The sequence below is a fragment of the Symphalangus syndactylus genome, chromosome 9 (genome assembly GCF_028878055.3).
Source record: "Symphalangus syndactylus isolate Jambi chromosome 9, NHGRI_mSymSyn1-v2.1_pri, whole genome shotgun sequence".
Taxonomy (NCBI): domain Eukaryota; kingdom Metazoa; phylum Chordata; class Mammalia; order Primates; family Hylobatidae; genus Symphalangus; species Symphalangus syndactylus.
The window spans coordinates 41,500,437-41,517,900 of NC_072431.2; the positions used below are offsets into that span (position 1 = coordinate 41,500,437).

General features: G+C 38.4%; 1 protein-coding gene across 3 annotated transcripts in view; it reads left to right on the forward strand.

Moving 5' to 3' along the window:
* Window positions 1-17,464, forward strand: part of LOC129489445 (CD302 antigen) — a 149,458-nt gene that overhangs the window by 19,728 nt on the left and 112,266 nt on the right. For all 3 annotated transcript variants that reach the window (XM_055292001.2, XM_055292000.2, XM_055292004.2), the window contains exons 7-13: window positions 2,449-2,640; window positions 3,521-3,678; window positions 5,390-5,500; window positions 6,040-6,128; window positions 6,268-6,437; window positions 9,076-9,275; window positions 10,917-11,059. In XM_055292001.2, coding sequence (XP_055147976.1) covers window positions 2,449-2,640; window positions 3,521-3,678; window positions 5,390-5,500; window positions 6,040-6,128; window positions 6,268-6,437; window positions 9,076-9,275; window positions 10,917-11,059 — 1,063 coding nt within the window. The remainder of the gene's footprint in view (window positions 1-2,448; window positions 2,641-3,520; window positions 3,679-5,389; window positions 5,501-6,039; window positions 6,129-6,267; window positions 6,438-9,075; window positions 9,276-10,916; window positions 11,060-17,464) is intronic.

Below are 17,464 nucleotides of genomic sequence, written 5' to 3' on the forward strand. Positions count from 1 at the left end.
AAATAAAAATATGTATGCACCCAGAAGAAGGCAGAGATATTCGAGACAGGAAATATACTTCTGTTCGTGTGTGGCTCTTTTTTCTCCAGAGCAGTGGTTCTCCAGGGGTGGTCCCCAGACCAACAGCATCAGCATCACCTCTTCCTGTTAGAAATGCAAGCTCTCAGGACCCACCCCGGATTTGCTACATCAGAAACTACAGGATGGGGTCCAGCAATCTGTATTTTAAGAAGCTCTCCAGGTGGTTCTGATGCATATTCAAGTCTGAGAACCACTGCAGTGCATGCCTCCGTAATGAGGCAAAACCTATGGACACAGGAGTAAGCCCAGGCTTCTCTACCCTGTGCCCCACAGCACCCGGCCCTCTTCCATCCTTCTCTGTCAGGCAAGTCTTTGCATTGAAAAATCAAGTAAAAAAGGAGAGGTGCAGAGGGATAAAATGTGTATAATGAGGGAGTTTTTCCAGGGAGTTTGGGGATGAAAGAGACACAAGAACAGCTGAAGTTTTTGAGGAGTGGAAGAGTGTGAGGAGTTTTTGAAAGAATGGAGAAGAGGAGTGTATTGACTGTCAAGCACAGGGCCTGATGTATACCTGGTATTTAATTACATCCTCGCCAAATAAGAGAAACTAATACTCAAAACTGGAGGGATGTATTCATCTGTTTTCATGCTACTGATAAAGACATACCCAAGACTGGGAAGAAAAAGAGGTTTAATGGACTTACAGTCTCACGTGACTGGGGAGGTCTCACAATCATGGCGGAAGGCAAGGAGGAGCAAGTCACATCTTACATGAATGGTGGCAGGCAAAGAAAGAGAGCTTGTGCAGGAAAACTCCCCCTTATAAAACCGCCAGATCTCGTGAGACTTATTCACTATCACGAGAACAGCACAGGAGAGACCTGCCCCCATGATTCAATTACCTTTCACCAGGTCCCTCCCATAACACATGGGAATATAAGGTGATATTTGGGTGAGGACACAGCCAAACCATGTCAAGGGGAAAGGATGATTTTTAAATGTCCTGCTTTAAGGAACTATGAGTGAAGGGAATAAAGCATCCAAATGTCTTGTCATCTAAAAAGGAGCATAGAGCAATTTTTAAGGAAAAACTAGATATAAAATAAAGAATGTGAGGGGATATTTTAAGATAATAGGGGAAATGAACATTTGTCTTCCAAGTTGATTCAAACCAAATTTAGTCCATACAACAAAAGGCATAATAGAAAAGCCAGCACAAATGAAAATAAACTGGAGCAATTGATGATAGATTAAGTGAATATCTTGCAGTAGCAATTATTAAATAAATCATGATGTTTCCACATGATTGAATAATATGCATTTACTAAAATAACTGTGCCATTAGGAAAATACAAAGAACAAAACCAAATGATATGCCTACTTATCATTTTAATCTTGTAAAAATATGTATTCATTGAGACAAAGACTAGAATATGAAAATGATTGCATTAAGTTCCATTACGGGTGACATTTTTCCTCTGTTCCTTTATCATAATTATAAAATATAACAATAATACATGCTATTTCAGAATATTAAAGTTAATTGAGTTATCTTGCAAGTGTAAGAGGCTAGCTGAATCTGAATCACTTTATCCTTCAGTAAAAAAACAAACTGTCCACATTTTTAAGATGCTGTGTTTTCTTACAACAGATATTCCAAATGGTTCTAAATCAGTGAAGTCTCAGTAACCAACTCACTTTCTGGTTTTGTTAACAGGGGTAGAAGTATTCTGCAGGGTTTCATACTTCGTTCTTTTTTTCTAATCTGGAAAGATTAGACCTTCGATTGTGAGCTTTATCATGGTCAAAACAGAATCACTAATTCCATGAGGACCATCTGTCTAGCAGAGGGGAGGAAAGAAGTCCAGGGGTAACCTTTGCCCTCTCATCTCTTTGATGTGAAGTGTATAAATGTCTTATTCTGTCCCTTAAATCTCTGCCTGTCCTTTGTTCAACAGTGAGCATTAATCTACATCCCCTTGCTAAGCTGGCCATACAAGAAAAGGAGGCTTGCCCTCTTATAATCTTCTCAAGGACAGAGACTAGAGGGAAACCTAACAAATTCCATACCCAGGAAAAGATTTGTCAGAAGCTGACTTAAGGCACATCTTTCTACTGTCTACTTGGACTAAGGGCAATCTCTCCCTTGATTGTGTCCAAACCCTTTAATAGTCTGTGCTCAGCCATATAGCACATTGAAGCATGTTAAAGTCACATCATTTTCTGAATCCCAGCAGGAATTCCTATGATGCCATATATACCTCATTTATGTGGTAGGCACCACATGAATTCATGTCACTGTAGCAGCTGACATCACGTTCCCCAGTTTTCCAGGACCCTCATTATTCAAGAAAAAATAATTTGCAATGTTATTGATTCAAAATAGATGTGTCTTTACTGGAATATAAATAGCTGCTTTTCTCCCAGATGTCTGGACATACTCAGATACCCGCTGTGATGCAGGCTGGCTGCCAAATAATGGATTTTGCTATCTGCTGGTAAATGAAAGTAATTCCTGGGATAAGGCACATGCGAAATGCAAAGCCTTCAGTAGTGACCTAATCAGCATTCATTCTCTAGCAGATGTGGAGGTGGTTGTCACAAAACTCCATAATGAGGGTAAGTTTTTAAAAATACCCTATATGAGACGCTTAAGCCATTTTAAAGTATCCCTGGTTTTAGACTCTTGGTGGGAATGAAAAGCTTACGGTTTGATCTCACAGGTCAGCCCTGTCAGATAGGATTGTCTCTGGTGATGGAACTGTTCTACAAATGGTCTAGTATGGTGGTCACTAGCAACATGCAGCTTCTGAGCAGTTGGCATGTAGCCAGGGCAACTGAGGAACTGAATTATTACTTTTATTTCATTTTAATTAATTTGAGTGGCCGCATGTGCCTAGTGGCAACCAATTTGACAGTACTGCCATTGATTGAATGATTTCCCTCTTCTCATGAGCTAAATTCTATTTAAGTTGCTCAAAAAACTTAAGTGGATAATTACTGCACTTTTGTAATTATTTGAAAGCTAAAGACTGGTAAAGGAAAATATACTAGACGGACAGTATTATGATATCTTCCTAGAATTCACTATAATAGCTAAGAGTAAGTACCTACTCAGTGCCAGCCTGGTGCTCCTTGTTTCACTTGTGAAGGCAGCAGAGTCATACCAGGGCAGCAGTGGACAGTATTTCTATTCAAATTGGGATATGTATGATTGTATTTATAGAATTTCATTCATCCCACAAAGCAAAGTTTGTCTACACCAGATATCAGGAACACCCAGCCTGCAGATGTTCTACCTGTGTACTTTACTTGCATAAGTGACTTGAAAAGCCTTCATTACCCAACCTGCCTGTCTTATCAACATATTAATAACCGAATTAAGAATACTACAAAGGCTCTTAAAACTCCGTATCAGAGTGTAAAAATGCGTATAACAATGCACATATTAAAGTATATAATTGAGCAAAACCAAACAAATAAAACATTTTTCTTTTAGATATCAAAGAAGAAGTGTGGATAGGCCTTAAGAACATAAACATACCAACTTTATTTCAGTGGTCAGATGGTACTGAAGTTACTCTAACATATTGGGATGAGAATGAGCCAAATGTTCCCTACAATAAGACGCCCAACTGTGTTTCCTACTTAGGAGAGGTAGGAAACCTCCTATGGTTTCTTTATATTCTTACTGTTCTACCTAGTGATAATATTCAGACTTCTTTGGTTGGGAATTTTGTGTATAAGCTGGAAAAGAAAAGGTAAGAGCCCTCTGGATCAGGGTACAGGGCCACAGACCATTACCAGTTAAGAATTGGGCCGCACAGCAGGAGGTGAGCGGCGGGTAAGCAAGCATTACTGCCTGAACTCCGCCTCCTGTCAGATCGACAGCAGCATTAGATTCTCATAGGAGGGTGAACCCTATTATGAACTGCACATGCAAGGGATCTAGTTGCACTTCCTTGTGGAACAGTTTCATCCCAAAATTATCGTCTTCCCCACCCTCTGTGGAAAAAAATGTCTCCCACAAAACTAGTCCCTGGTGCCAAAGGTTGGCAAAAAATAATCTAAAGTCTGGATTGTCTTTCTGGTAGCTACTTTAAAAAGGTAAAGAAAAGCAATTACTAAATAAGAAACCTACATCCTATCTGAGAGCATCTTTTCTGGTCTCAAACAGATACAGAGAATCCCTTTAGAACTCACATTCTTGTGCTGACTGATTCTAGCAACCTGCTTTCTCTCAGGACCAGGGCCTGCACCCACCTTTCTGCCATCAATGTGATATTTGGCAGATAGCCACAATTTAACCTGAAAAATCCCATCTTCCAAATTCATGTTCAGATTGTTTTATATCAATACTACTTTGAGAAGTGAAAAAATGATTTTATTTAAAAACTAGGCCTAACATTTTTCAGAAACCACCTTACTCCTATAGAATGCTTAAACATTTTTTGAACATCTTTTACTTAATAATCCAAAACAGGCTGTGTCTTGAGCAGAAAAGATATATGTACCTCTATGTTTTGTTTGTATCACTTTCCTGTGGACCCCTAATTGGTTATGAAAGTGACTGTGTCCCTCAGACATCTAAAGAGACTTAAGTGGAAGCAATAAATATTATGTGTATTTAAAAGAAGTTTAGAAAGGTGTCACATTTGATGCTCCATTTAAAAGGATATCCAACATGTCTTTAGAAGAACATCAGAAATGGAAAAGGGTTCCCATGGGCAAGAGTGAATTGATGGCCTGCCTAGACAGCATTCCGATGTTCAAAACTGACCCTTATCACAATCGACTTATTAAAATTTAATTCAAACAAAGCAAAGTGACTTAGTCAATTAAGCAAATTAATGTTAAGTAGCATATTTGAAAGAGAGAATTTTGAAGTCCAGATTGAAGTAGAATTGAAAGAAACTTTTGACCTAGAATTTGTGGAGAATAGCTATTTTAGCCACCATCATCATTTTACACGTGAGGAAACTGAGAAAGGGAGGTTGATGATGTACCTGAAAGTTTCAAACTTTGGCTGTGCCATTCTAGTCTAGAAGACTAGAATGCTGGAGCTGTGCGCTGAGTTCTTCTCTCTTCAACTTTATACTAAGTGTCCTTTGATGGTTTTATTGCTACTCTTATAAGAAAATGAAATTTATCCACAATGTGACCTGGAGGTGATGCTGAGGTAACTGGCTGTGAGCCATCACTTTGCAGGACTGTTGAGTAGCATTTTCTAGGAGTGTGTTCTCACATTTGATAATTCATTTATATTCATTTCTCTCTCTCTCTGTCTCTCATAGTTTTTGTGAGTTCAGTTCTGAATATGCGGTAAATAATTTCCTTTCCAAGCAAATGTTTTTGTCTCCTTTCAAAGCTAGGTCAGTGGAAAGTCCAATCATGTGAGGAGAAACTAAAATATGTATGCAAGAGAAAGGGAGAAAAACTGAATGACGCAAGTTCTGATAAGATGTGTCCTCCAGATGAGGTAGGTAAAATCCCTATGTAAATTTTCTCAAGCAGTATTACAACTTCTTGGTTAGAAATGGTAGCTGAGACTTAAATAATTCAGACTTATAAAATAGAGGAAACTACTAGCTTCTGTTCATTTAAGTTAGAACAAGCCAGCTGTGAGTCATAGCATATTGGCCTTCTTACAGAAGCAGAAATTTGAAAATTTCTATAAATATTTGTAGAATTACTATCCTCAAGGCTGATGTCTTTACTTCCCCCACTAATATTATCAATATTCAAAAAAACTCATCCAGTGAATATTATACTCTTACGATGAGCCAGCCACCAAGGATAAAGAGAATTAACCCATACCTTTTGTCTGACACAGGCCCACAGTCTTGTGGAGGTTATCTGTGAAATGGCATCCTGCCCTCATCACATGTGTGAATTCAATAGCCATGTCCTCAATTTCCACAAGTTCTAAGATGTTATCAATGTAGCAGAAACATGCTTGCCAGACGGGACACCATCAAGTCTGGAAAACAGTTTGACAATATTTTTCCTCTGATTTAGGGCTGGAAGAGACATGGAGAAACCTGTTACAAGATCTACGAGGATGAGGTCCCTTTTGGAACAAACTGCAATCTGACTATCACTAGCAGGTGTGACCGTCAGTAAACTTGTACTCATAAACTTTCAACTCTGAGTTCTTTTGCTAAACAGTCTTCCTAAGTAAAAGGTGCATTTTCAAATAGAGTCAATCATTGTGAAACACTTGCCAATTTGATTCTCCTTTTGTAGATTTGAGCAAGAATACCTAAATGATTTGATGAAAAAGTATGATAAATCTCTAAGAAAATACTTCTGGACTGGCCTGAGAGATGTAGATTCTCGTGGAGAGTATAATTGGGCAACTGTTGGTGGAAGAAGGTGGGCTGTAACCTTTTCCAACTGGAATTTTCTTGAGCCAGGTGAGTGTCTTAATCTTTAAAGTAGTAGTATACTGTGACTAGTGAAAGGCAGCACTCCTCCCAAAGATGTTTCTCACTTACTTTTGAAATGTAAGGGACATGATGATCTTCAGGATTGGAGTTTATCTATGGAACCATAAATAGAAGCAGTGGCTATGTCTTCCCTATTATGTCCTTGGGGATAATCCAATGGAAGAAGTTCAAAAACTTAGTTCTCCCAAACCACCATCTAATGGCTCAGAGCTAGAAGCACCAGTGTGGGTTTTTTAAATCTTTTCTATGTAAATCTCAAATAGAATCTAGAAGCTCCCATGTGAGGCTCTTTACATTTTCATCTCTCTGCTTCTTAACCTTTTTTCAAAACTGAATGTGTTTTCTTCCATTATTCTCAATGGGTAAGAATTATGGAGGCTATCTTGTATTATTTATTTTGTTTTTGTTTTTGTTTTGAGATGGAGTCTCGCTCTGTTGCCCAGGCTAGAGTGCAGTGGTGTGATCTCGGCTCACTGCAACCTCTGCCTCCCAGGTTCAAGTGATTCTTCTGCCTCAGCCTCCCAAGTAGCTGGGATTACAGGTGCATGCCAACATGCCCAGCTAATTTTTGTATTTCTGTAGAGATGGGGTTTTAACATGTTGGCCAGGCTGGTCTCGATCTCCTGACCCCAAGTAATCCACCCGCCTCGGCCTCCCAAAGTGCTGGGATTACAGGTGTGAGCCACTGTGCCTGGCCTCTTATTTATTTTGAAAGTTAGTTCCTCTTTCTCCAACCAGCCTAAAGCATTGACCATAATTTGCCATAGAATCAGAACACTTAAGCTGGAAAGGACCTCAGAAATACTTTTAGAGTTAAGAAAACAGAGACTTTAAAAGGTGATTTACTTGACAAAGATCATCTGGTTATTGAATTAATAAAATCCAGAGTTCCTGATTTTTAAGCCAGTGGCTTTGAATAAGACAGCAGTATAAAGCATTCTACTTTTCACCCTGTGAATTATTTATATTTTATTGTGTTGGTCTAATGTGATCATGAAGACTATTTTTTATAACACAGAGATTGGAAAATATGAGCTTACAATTGAACATGATATTTGAAATAGAAAATGCCCACAAAAGTTAGGACACATAGTCATCACCATCAACATGAGTGATGTTGCTAGTAACAAAGTCATCCTGGTTAAATCTCATCTTAGATTAGGAACACTCTAATGGATAAAGCACATAGATCTCTTTTTTTTTTCTTTTTTCTTTTTTTTTTTTTTTTTTCGAGATGGAGTTTCGCTATTCTTGCCCAGGCTGGAGTGCAATGGCGTGATCTCGGCTCACTGTAACCTCTGCCTCCCATGTACAAACAATCCTCCTGCCTCAGCCTCCCAAGTAGCTGGGATTACAGGCACCTGCCACCATGCCCAGCTAATTTTTTTTTGTATTTTAGTAGAGACAGAGTTTCACCATGTTGGCCAGGCTGGTCTCAAACTCCTGACCTCAGGTGATCTACCCACCTCAGCCTCCCAAAGTGCTGGGATTACAGGCATGAGCCACCATGCCTGGCCAGATTTGTTTTATAGACACTCAGACATCTTAGAGTAAAGGTGACGTTCTTGATAACTAAGTATTGGTGGTTGGAGAGGTGCTTGGGAAGTGGCTACCACGACTACTTCCTCCATTCTATGGCCAGAAAGGCTATGTGAAGCTCTCTTTACCATTATTGCTCCCATCCTCAGCCAACTTGATCTATCATGGGCACACTATGGTTAGGAGGACAGAACAGGGAAAAATAGCACACCCATTCAGGGTAGCAAGGCAATTATTTTTCCCAGTTTCTTGTTCCTCTTGCTGTTTGTGTATATGAGACTATGTGGCTTCTCTGCTTGGTGGGATAGAAGTTGTCCTATTACTTTTCAATATATGTAACTCTTCTTGTCTTCTACCTGCTTCAGGCAGTGTGGTATAATGGAAAATGGAACATGACCTTTTGTCAGACAAATCTGGTTTCAACCCCAACTCTACCATTCACTAACTCTGACTGTGGGCAAGTTACTTAGTCTTCATTTACAAAATGGAACTGGTAATTCAAACTACCTTTTAATACTGTTATGAATACATAAAATTATGACTGTCATAAAATAAACAGTAAACAAATGTATGTTACCACATACCTCCTTCTACCTTTATTGTACCAGCTTTTCCTTTGGATCAGAATCTGGGAGAGTTGTGTTTTGAGGTTAACTAAGTTGCTCAAAAACTGCTCAAAGTTTTTAAGCTAATTTCAACCACAATCCTAAGCAGCTATAGTATTTAGGGTACAGCTCTAGAAACAGACCACCTGGGCACAAATCCTGGGGCAACCACTTACTAATTCTATGACCTTGAACAAGCCACTTAATTCTCACTGTACCTCAAATTATGACAATAGAATCCCCCCATAGGTTTGTTGTGAGGATTAATCTTTTTCAAAAATACTTTACAAATAATAAACACCTATCATTATTATTCTGAACAACATATTTCTTTCCTCTCTTTGTTCCATTTTTTTTTTATTCTCTCTCCCCAACTTGGCTGAAGTAAAGAGTAGAAACGCTAGAAAATGTTTGAACTTTAACATTTTAATTTTTAATTGAGCTTTCTACTTCAATCCCAGCTTCCCCGGGCGGCTGTGTGGCTATGTCTACTGGAAAGTCTATTGGAAAGTGGGAGGTGAAGGACTGCAGAAGCTTCAAAGCACTTTCAATTTGCAAGAAAATGAGTGGACCCCTTGAGCCTGAAGAAGTAGCCCCTAAGCCTGATGACCCCTGTCCTGAAGGCTGGCAGAGTTTCCCCGCAAGTCTTTCTTGTTATAAGGTAAAGTGACATCTCATTCCATCCTTCAATGAAGTTATTTTTCCACTATCCTAGTTCATGTCCTTGTACAAATTATGCTCTTCTCCATAGTCCTATGTAACCTAACTAAAGTGCTCTGGAGCAGAGTCCTTGGCAGGGCATCGCTGAACCTCTGGCATGAGGTGCCTCAGCCCCACACCCTGCACGTGTCCTACCCGAAAGGGCAGGCCCAAAGCCAGAACTGGCTCCTTCCCAACGTCTTTTTTTCCCAGTAAGTTGGTGTACTATATGCCATACTGCCACCATGCCTATGATCCTCATATTCCTCTAATTCTTGCTGTCAAATTAACAGCTACAGCACTTCTTATAATGTGAAAAAAGTGTATATATATATTTACACTTTTACAAATATATATATTTGTGCATATATATACAAAAAATATATATATACACAAGTATATATATTTATATATATACAAAAAATATATATACACACTATATATATACACTATATGTGTGTGTATGTATATATATATATTTGGGTCTGCATCAGTCAGCTAGTTCCATAAGCAAATCACTAGATGCCACCTCAAAATTCGGTGGCTATGACAACAAACATTTAGCCTCACATTCTCACAGATCTCCAGGCCAGCTAGAGTTTGACTGATCTAGTTTGGGCTTGAATGGTGACCTCTGCTCCCAACTTCAGGTCAGCTGTGCTGGGCTCCAGCCCTTCCTTCTAGGGCTCAGGCTGAAAGGGCAACAGCTCACATGGGTTTGTTGTTCTCATGGTATATCACTGGAGCCCAAGAAGGCAAGCCAACCATATAAGCACATTTCAGGCCTCTGCTCACTTTACCTCCACTAATATCCCAATCAACACAGTAAGTCATATGGCCAAGCCCCATGCCAAGGTACAAAGAAGTATACTCCGCCCACCAGGGGCCTGTGGCAAGACCATCTAATTATATTACAAGGAACTGAAGAATTGGGACAAATATAATTCGTCCTGTCATTGTGCCATCATCTCTTCTTCCTCCTCTTCCTCCTCCTCCTCCTTCTTCTTTCTTCTTCTTTTTCTCCTTTCTTCTTCTTTTGAAACAGCCCAAGTTCCAGGTTTACTTTTGCCACTTTCTGTCAATATTCACACACCAAGTGTGTGACTTTCTGTCAATATTCACACACAAAGTGTGAAACAAAGTGCAGACTGCTCTTTGGTTGTTCCTTGTCCGAAAATAGTGCTATTTTTGTGTGGGTCGCAGTGTCTTATATTCAAAATTTCTATCGTTAGCACATTTCTTTGCCAAAGGCTACTCCCAAAGCATTTATATGTATCCTTTACAGCCTTGCCTCCTGGTTCATTTTATCTTTCAAGGTCCTAGGAATACAGGAGAACGTGGATCTTGTTGGAATAGTTCCCCAGCCTGGCTGAGGAAGGCCATCCATCTGACCACAGGGACTGGCATCTGTGCTGGCCTTTAGTTGAATTGACACTTTCAGCAGGACCTGTCTGTGTCTCAGTATATGTGCATTTACCTATGCCTTCACTACACCTTTAAGAATTCATTTCAGGGGCTCACACATGTGACAGTAATTGACTTTAGCACTACGAAATACTTTATGATAATACCAGAAAACAAATTAATATTATATTTTGCTAAGGTATTCCATGCAGAAAGAATTGTAAGAAAGAGGAACTGGGAAGAAGCTGAACGATTCTGCCAAGCCCTTGGAGCACACCTTTCTAGCTTCAGCCACGTGGATGAAATAAAGGAATTTCTTCACTTTTTAACGGACCGGTTCAGGTAATACTTTTAGAATGAGAATTTCTATGCTGAATTTGATGTCCTCTAGATATTCAAAATTGACATGTTCTTACCCTCTCTCACTGTTGGAAAAAAGACATGTTTTATTATCTAAAAGGTCATTTGGTGCTTAGCAGTCATGCAACATCAAGCACTCTTAATGTGCAGACACTATGAGGAATCTAAAAATGAATGAGATGTATTCCCTACCCTTTGTTTAATAAAGTCCAACAGCAATGTATGGCAGAAAATCTAGAACATAGGCAAGGAAGGGCCTTGGGAATTCAGAGGAGGGAGGGCGTGTTTCTGGGAGTATAATCAGGAAAAATGTCATAAAGAAGGCTGATTCTTGGAAGGTAGGTATTATTTCAAATGGCAAGATAGGAGAAGGAGAAGGAGCCAGAAAAAAAACAGAACATAAGCAAAGGAACTGAGACCAGAATATACAGATATGGTCAAGGAGAAATGAGTCATACAAATTAGCTAGAAAATGGGATTTGGATATGAAATTGCAATGTCCTTTTTGCCAGGGAAGGAGTTTGATCTAAAGTAATTAAACACAACCAAACAAAAAACAAAAACAAGGTGCATGTGTGTGTATTTATATCTATACACACTCACATACACATGCATATATACATATATACACAGAGAGGAAGGGGTTTCACCATGTTGGCCAGGCTGGTTTTGAACTTCTGACCTTAGGTGATCTGCCCACCTCAGCCTCCCAAAGTACTGGGATTATAGGCATTAGCCACCACACCCAGCCCATTATCAGTTTTGATTAAGTGCGAGTCTGCAAATTTGTTCAATAATAATAAAGTCCAATTCTGCACTTTTGAAAGAGACTTAAAGCTTGCCAATTAGTACTTATCCAGCTCTAAGACTATAATGTTATTTTCCTGGGAGGAAGGGGCCACAAAATACTACAAAACTGTGAAATTCTAATAAAAATCCTTTAAAAATTTAAAAAGTTTTTAAATTTTTTAATTTTAAAAGTTAAAGCAACTAGCAACATTTTCATCGTGCAACAAATAAGTTAGTGCCGAGTAGCTGGTAGCCTCCTGAAATGGGGCCTGACTCTCCAATTTGCCATGGTCTCTAATTTATTACTTCTTGACCCCACTTCATTTGCTTATGTTATGTGCTCGTCTTATATTTACTCAAATAGCAATTGAGTTAATAATCACAAGTCATGTGATCATCTTAATAGGTACAAATGTATCGGGTAAAATCCACTATTCATTCCTGGTTTAATACATAAATATACACTTATATATAGTAAATATAACTAATATGTAAATTCTTATTGGAATAGAAGAATAGCTCAAATTAATAGCCATGTCACACTTAATGATGAAGCATTGTTAAGTGCATTTCCCTGAAAGTCAGAAAAAGATAAGGATCCCTATATCATCACTATTGTTAATCTTGGTTTGAAATTCATCTCCTGCACATTAAGATTAAAAACAATATTATAATGTGTAAATGTTTCTATATATTAAGCAGAGGAAAAGATAAATTATCAAAGAGTAAAAAATATACTATTTACATTTAAAACTAGACTGCAAAAATACATCAAAAAGGGTAATGGCTATTATATCTCTAGGAAGTAAGATTTTGAGTGATTTTTAAAGTCTTTTCTTTGGGCTGGGTGTGGTGGTTTATGCCTGTAATCCCAGCACTCTGGGGGCCTGAGGTGAGAGGATTGCTTGAAACCAGGAGTTCGAGATCAGCCTGAGCTGCATAGGGAGATCCTGTCTCTATTTAAAAAAAAAAAAAAAAAAGAATTAGCTGGGCATGGTGGCACACACCTGTAGTCCTGGTTACTCAGGAGGCTGAGTCAAGAGGATCACTTGAGCCCAGGAGTTCAAGGATACAGTGAGACAAGATAGTGCCACTGCACTCCAGCTTGGGCAACAGAGTGAGATGCTGTCTCTAAAAAATAAATGAATAAAATGTTTTCTTTGAAAATTTCCATATTTTCCAGATTTGCTTTTTGTTTTGTTTTGTTTTGTTTTGTTTTTTGAGACAGGGTCTTGTTTTGTCACTCAAGCTGAGGTACAGTGGCATGATTACAGCTCACTGCAGCCTCAACCTCCCAGACTCAGGTAATCCCCCCACTTCAGCCTCCCAAGTAGCTGGGACTATAATTACATGCCACCACACCCAGCTAATGTTTGTATTTTTTTGTAGAAACGGGTTTTTCCATGCTGCCCAGGCTAATCTCAGATTTCTGGGCTCAAGTGATTCACCTTCCTTGGCCTCCCAAGGTGCTGGGATCACAGATGTAAGCCACAGTGCCTGGCCCAGATTTGCTCTAATATAGCTTCTGCTGTGTTTTTCTCATTAGAGAATGTAGTTTCACTACAGTGTACTGGGAATCTAATGTAAAATACAATACCTGTGTTCCATAAATATTTATTTATTAAGCATATATCGTAGAATTCAGGTATTCTAGACATCATTGTCCAGTGTTAGAAATTAATATACAAAATTTCACTGCAGACTGACCCAAGGCAATTTGTATACACTAAATACTAACTCTTGGGTTCTTTGTGAGGTGAGTGTTAGCTATTCCCTCAACCTTGAGAATAGATTATAACAAATACAAAATTCAGACCAAAATTTTCCACACATACAGACATTTGCTATGCAAACATTCATTGAAGCAGACACAAAATATTTTATATAACCTGTTTTGTAAGCTTGACAACATCCCAGCAATCTGTCCTTTTTGGTGTTTTAACTATCACCTTGCACAGGTTTACTTGAAGCAGATGTGGCAGCGTTCTGTGGCAGCATTCTGTTCCCATTGTAGTGAGTAGCAGGCCATCACAATCACCTGACCCAATTACTGGATGTGGGGCTGTTTAGAATCAAGCACTACTAAGATACAGGCTGTGGCCTCGCAAGATTCTAATACACTCTTGAGAAGTGTGAGAGTTTCTCTAAATATTTTAGCTGATCCCTGCATCTCAAATAACTTATATTTCACCAGTGAGAGCCCAATCCTACCATCATGCTGATGAACAAGCTTCCGATTTCACTGACATTAACCCAGTTCTCACATTCATTCTGCTCATGACCAAAGCCTCCAGTGTGACTTTGGTGATCATGGAAGTCCTCGTGGTGGCCCCCGCTGGAGCATGGCCTCTTTTTTTTTTTTTTTTTTTTTATTATACTTTAAGTTCTAGGGTACATGTGCACAACATGCAGGCTTGTTACATATGTATACAGGTGCCGTGTTGGTTTGCTGCACCCATTAGCTCGTCATTTACATTAGGTATCTTTCCTAATGCTATCCCTCCCCTATCCCTCCACCCCATGACAGGTCCCAGTGTGTGATGTTCCCCGCCCTGTGTCCAAGTGTTCTCATTGTTCAATTCCCACCTATGAGTGAGAACTTGTGGTGTTTGGTTTTCTGTCCTTGCGATAGTTTGCTCAGAATGATAGTTTCCAGCTTCATCCATGTCTCTACAAAGGACATGAACTCATCCTTTTTTATGGCTGCGTAGTATTCAATGGTGTATATGTGTGGGGCATGGCCTTTCAAATACACCACCAATACTTCCTGACATGTAAGTTTCAAGCAGGACAACTTAACGGCCCTTAGATTTCAAGCTTGACACACACAATATCATACTATCCAGATAAAGTATTTTCAAGTAAAATGCTGACAGAAGCTCTAGATTCTAAGCAAGCAGTTAGTACCTCTAACTGGAACGAGGAGCCATAGATAAGTACTAATCAATGAGGTTGTAGATATTTGTGAGAAACAATAAATAGAAAACATTGGAATATCATATGTGATAGAAATTACCATTAAGAGCATCCATATACAGAATGAATTACACTAGGAAACAAAACATGAAAGGAAATTTTTATGATTTGTTTCTTTGTTTTGAATCACACTTGTTGAGCACTCCCTTCTTTAAAAAATTAATACAAGTTCATTATATAAAATTTGGAAAATATCAAATCCTAGCTCCTGATTATAAACATAGTAAACCCTTACTGTAAACCCTTTCCATTTACTTACATCTCTACACATATAGCTCTTACAAAACCTATTTTCCATAGAATGTACTATGTTTAGTTTTTTTCTAATCATAAAAATAGTGCACATTGAATTTAGAAAACAGAACAGCACAGAGAAAAAACAAATCTCCTTAATCCTTTCACTCATAGGAACTATATTTTATTTGTACTCGGATCCTAGCAGCTAACACAATGCCATGGTAAGCGACTGCTTTGTTTGCTTAATAACTTCTCCATAATAAAGAAATTGTTTCCCTGTGCTGTGCTTAGAGAACATATTCTAAAACCAAAATTGTAACCATGGCTTAAAGGAAAGAAGGAAGCAAACCCATTTATATTAAAAATGATTCTAAAGCATACTCCTTGAATGCCTTGGCTTTTTATTGCAGGAATTGACCTTTCTCAGCAAGATATCCATTGCCCAAATTGTGTATTGCATGCCAAGGAGTTAAGTCAGATTACTGCTGTACCTCTCACAATCTAAGTTCCACGTCTCTATTTGTATTTCAGTGAAAAGGATTCATGGTGCACCAAATCATTAAGGCTCTAACATCTTTGCAACTCTTAATGGCAGCCCAACAGGGAAAGCCATTATAGGGCAAAAATAGCCATAGGATTAGAGAAGAAAGCCTTGTTTGCAATGCCATTGCTGCTGTGTACACTACCCCCTGTGATGTGGCATGAATGGATTTAGACATAAATCTAAGGCTTTGTAGAATAAGCACCCTCATCAAATAGTATTTATTGGGGCTTATGGCTGAGATACTGTTTTCCTTAGCAACCAAATGCAGCAGGAAATTTGATTGAGAATAGGAATTTTAACACAATTACACATATTAACCTTTTATGCAATCTCTTCTTAACCCAATAGTTTTAAAACCATATACTTAGTGCTTGGAGTACCAGGAACTTATAAAGACAGAGAGGGAATCTCAGTTTGACTTGATTCCCCAGTTGTGATCAGATGCAATTTTTTTCCTTCACATTTTCTAAAATCAACGTTGGAAGTGTGCAATGATTAATGTGATATCCAATTTCTTCTGCCCTTTATCTGCCTACAGCTAAACTAGGCCAAACCAGGAATGAGTTACAATTGAGGAAATATTTTCCACTTCTGATCCCGCACAAAAAAAATACATACATGTCACTATTATTTTCTGTATTTATGACATGCTAGTGAGTTCTTTAAAATGAAGCTGAAATCTATATATTTCTGTGTTCAAATGAAACTTTTTTCAATCTGTAAATTTTTGTGTTCAAATGAAACTTATTTCTGAAATACAGTTTCAGAAAGTAGTGGAGATTAGAAATTTTGGACAATCGAGCAAACTCTTTTCTCTAGGAAGCTGTTCTCTGAGGTGCAGCAAAGGAGCCAGAAATGGGCTTGAAAGCAGAGATGTTTCTAAGTGGAAGGAAAGGGAGCTATTAGCTGAGAGGAGACTGGGTAAGGGCTTGAGGAGCCTAGAAAGTTGAGGATGAACCTCTAAAAATGCTGCCAGTGGGAGCCTCTGCAATGCAGGTGACAAATGATCTTTGATCGTCTTCCTGGTTGTGCTGTGGATTGTGTAAAGAAGATAAAATAGCTAATGCTTACTTTAGGGAAACACAAAATTCTACACAAATTCCCCAGGCCCAAATATATAATGTGCAAAGATTTGGGAGAAATGCAGTTATTTCCCCCAAGTAAATATGAGGAAGAAAACTTAACTGCCTCTCTATTTTAGCCGTCTGGCTTTAATTGTGCTGTATATGCCAATTGTCTAGACCCTTTGGTTTAGAAATCCAGCACTCGGGCAGTATGATACACTCGGAAGCCTGTAAGAGAGCTCCGATGAGCTGAAGGCATAAACTGCAAATTCCTCTTGTAGCTACTAAATTTAAACTGGATTTAATTGTCTCCACTGGATATATCTTAGGTCCACAAACTGGTGGATCTTTCTCTATGAAAGAAAACAATATAACAGTAAAAACCAAAACAGGACAGTCCTCATTCATATTCCATTGCATTAAGTCAAAAACCTTGAGGTTGAAAATAAGTACTTGAAAAAGTACTTATTGTTGTTAAAATATGAGGGAATGTTGAACAAAGGTAAGAAATGAAGAAAAGCAATTATTTATTAAAAAATAAGAAATTAGTTTAAAATTCTTTGTTTCAGCCTTTGATTCACTAGTACATTTTATTAAAATGCACTTATATTTATCTGTAGACTTGTACTATATGTTCCATATATTCTGCTGAACTTGAGAGTATGCATTGTTTTTAGATCTGGAATCTACCCCTTCTCTAAAATGTATCTGTATTATACTTACAGGCATATTACATTTATATATATGTATACACACATATGTACTGATCATACATAC